This window comes from Corylus avellana, chromosome 5 (genome assembly GCF_965113065.1).
Source record: "Corylus avellana chromosome 5, dhCorAvel1.hap1.2, whole genome shotgun sequence".
In the NCBI taxonomy this organism is placed as follows: domain Eukaryota; kingdom Viridiplantae; phylum Streptophyta; class Magnoliopsida; order Fagales; family Betulaceae; genus Corylus; species Corylus avellana.
In genome coordinates, this window is record NC_142494.1 from 25,330,890 (window position 1) to 25,334,331 (window position 3,442).

Here is a 3,442-nt window from a genome sequence, read left to right on the forward strand (position 1 = left end):
CGTCTTCCTTAAGTACGGATTATTAAGGTTCTTAATCGATTACACACAATCGAGTAATAAACATAACTCATGCTTGGATCGTATGAATTGTCTACCTAAACAACATTAAATTAGGGTCCATTTCAAAAAAAAAAAAACATTAAATTAGGGTGTAGAACAATTCGTCTCTCTAGCATGCCACTCCGAATTCAAATTTTTTATTTTAAAATTTGAGCTCTCCAATATATTTAACGATTTAAATAAATATAATATTTTGTATGTTAACAAAAAAAAAAAGAAAAAAAGAGTAAGTTTGACATGTTAAAAACTATAATTATAAGTCTCGATAACACACAAAATTTTACATTTATTTTTACCATTAAATATAACGAAAGATTTCAATTTTAAAATCTGAGAATCACTTCTAGGATTCTTTCTATGCTATACTTTTTCATGGTTTCTTGGGTTGCATGAAAGTTGCTTTGAAGTAGCTGCATCGACTTGAGTTTGAGTAGTTCTATGTGTGCAGGCTATCAATTTAGCCTATTTAGTGGGTGGGTAGCCACAGACAGAGATTGACAAGGAGTAACGAGGAGGCCGGTGTTGTACCACCTTCTCCACTAAAGGAAGCCACTTACTTTTAGCTCAATTTCTCTCTCTATTATTATCGATAATTTAAATTCAAGGACAAGAATAATTTTTGATACCCTAGGAATAAAAAATGTTAATCTTTGTGAATCTTCCCCTTAAAAGAAAAAATCGTTGAATTTTTTTTTTTTTTTTTTTAACTTGTAAATAAGGGTACTCAATATTAAACTGTTACCTCAAACTTAAATACAACGTTCGTTGCACCTTTGGTTTAGCATCCAAGTGATGACGGAACATGACGTGCCAAATGCTCTTTCAATATACGAGCCACACTCGTGAACTTGATGGTGCACTGCAGTCATTCCGTCATTCTTTATAGTTAATTAGTAACCTGCCCTTATGTATATATATCAATTGAAAGAGAAAAAAAAAAAAGAGGAAAAATCTGTCATTCCGTGCTGGATTAGCTCATTCCTCATCCTAATTTTGTAGTGTTACAATGGGATTTGGTGTGTAGCTCTTTTTCTCTTGCAATTAGGTTTGATTAGAGTTATAATAGGATTGAGATCATACTGCCGGAATAATACAAAGATTGGAGCAACACAAACATAAAAAAGTTGTGAAGTCTACTTGCTTGGACAATTGAATGAAACATTTATGCTGTTCAAGACATGTAAGTCGATAATCGAACAACCATTTTCATCAATTGATAATCGAACTACCAGTTCCACGTGTCCAGGTAGGTTATGTCAACTATCATTACCACGAACGTTCGTCGACACGAAACTTTCAAACAACCCTGCCCAATACAGGTGGCCAGGTAGTTAATTAGCAGGTAGCTAGGGTCAATTTATCGGCAACGGATAGGAACCTTCACTTATTGGCATCACTTACAAAAATTAAAAAAAAGCTTTGCAAAAAATTAAAAAAAGCTTCACTTACAAAAGAAAAGCTTTGCAAATTCCTATAAAAGTTTTGCCGTTTGTCGAAATAGATAGCCAAAAGAAACATCTATCTTTTACAGAAAAAGGAAACCATGCAAGTTCGTATCATTTCAAGAGAAACCATCAAGCCCTCTTCACCAACGCCCTCTCACCTCAAAACGATAAAATTCTCCCTCTTCGACCAGATCGCTCCCAAAGCCTATTTTCCAACAATCTTGTTTTACCCTACAAATGATGGCCTTCTCAAACTTGCTCAGTTGAAGAAATCACTCTCGGAAGCTCTATCTCGCTTCCACCCTTTTTCGGGAAGGGAAAAAGATCAGTTCTCTATCGAATGTAATGACGAGGGAGCCTCATATTCAGAAGCCCTTGTGGACTATAACATGTTCGAGTTTCTCCAACCACCCAAAATCGATTTACTCAACCATTTGCTTCCATGCCAGCCTTGGGTGACATGTCATGACCGGGCTTCGGCGGTCTGCCTTGCTGTTCAAGTTAACGTCTTCAATTGTGGGGGACTCGCCATTGGTGTTTGCGTGCTTCACACAATCGCTGATGGAATCACGGTGAGCGCATTCCTTAAAAGCTGGGCGACCATCGCACGTGGGGGTCATGATGAGCAGCTGTTTTGCCCCGACTTCACCACTGCACCCACGCTGTTTCCTCCAAGAGATCTGTCGTCCTTGACTTGTTCAAATCGATTCATGATCGCTTGGAAAAAGGAAGCAATCTGCGTCACGAGGAGGTTTGTGTTCGATGCCAATGCGATAACCACCCTGAAGGCCAAAGCAAAAGGCGAGTACGTGTCAAACCCTACGCGCTACGAAGCACTGGCTGCACTTATTTGGAAGTGTTTGATAAGTGCCTCTACGAAGATTTCGGGGTTGCCAAGTCGACCGTCCTTGTTGGAGCATGCGGTGGACATGAGAAGGCGAATGGGGGAACCCTTGTCGGGTAATTCCATGGGAAACGTCATCATAGTAGCCAACGCAGTGTATGATCCAGCTGACACAAATATTAGCCTACCGGACTTGGCGACCGTAGTAAGACAATCCCTCGAGGAAGTGAATGGGGATTTTATGAGAAGTTTACAAGGTGACGGAGGGTATTTGCTGATTAGTGGTTACGCGGATATGATAGCGGAGACGCTTGAAAATGAAAAGCCTGAATCAGTTGGGTTTACAAATTGGTGTAATTTTGGTTTCAACGAGATTGATTTTGGATGGGGGGAGCCAGTTTGGGTTGGTCTTTCTGGGGGAGTAAACAAATCATATGTTAATCGTATTCTTTTCAAGGATACCGAATGTGGAAAGGGCACAGAAGCATGGGTGACATTAGAGGAAAAAGAAATGGCCGTCTTTGAAAATGACCCGGACCTGCTTGCTTTCGCTTCGCCGAATCCAAGTGTTTCTCGCCCATAATCTTCGCATGCAGAAGTCAGCAGGAATCAGAAATGCCAATGAAATGAAGACAGGTGAGTTCGATCGTTATATTGAAGCAGAAAAGAAAATAGCTACATCTATGTGTGTAACCGTATTGTTGCGTTTCTGTATGTCAGTTTGGTTTTTCTGTACTCTATGTAGTATGTTCACTTTTGAGTTTTTCTGTATTTGTATCAAAACATGCTTGTTTTCATAGATTTTCTGTGTTTTGTTGGTGAAAGTTTGAATCTGAAATTGCAAATTGCTTTACTAGTGTCATGTAGTACAACAGCAAAGCTTCGTACACTTCTCAATCCATTGATTATCGGTTTTCCTCAAATAGGTAAGAGCATTTCCAACTGTATAGGCAAATGAGTGATAATATTTCGCCTTCAGAAGAGTAGCCAACGTGGCCTTTCTCACTCACTCCCTCCAACACCAACAACCCAGCCCTTCTCTCCCTCTCCCTCTTGCACTCTCCCTCCCTCTCGCTCTTCTCATTGAAATTTC

General features: G+C 39.6%; 1 protein-coding gene across 1 annotated transcript; it reads left to right on the forward strand.

Annotated features, from left to right (window-relative positions):
- The first annotated feature begins 1,499 nt into the window (after positions 1-1,499).
- LOC132182116 (akuammiline synthase 2) lies at positions 1,500-3,238 on the forward strand. The gene has a single exon (XM_059595315.2). The coding sequence runs from the start codon at positions 1,604-1,606 to the stop codon at positions 2,930-2,932; it is 1,329 nt and encodes a 442-aa protein (XP_059451298.2). The 5' UTR covers positions 1,500-1,603; the 3' UTR covers positions 2,933-3,238.
- The last annotated feature ends 204 nt before the right edge of the window (positions 3,239-3,442 follow it).

Excerpts from the sequence above, each read along its gene's own strand:
- LOC132182116 (XM_059595315.2), top strand. The coding sequence starts at position 1,604 with ATGCAAGTTCGTATCATTTCAAGAGAAACCATCAAGCCCTCTTCACCA.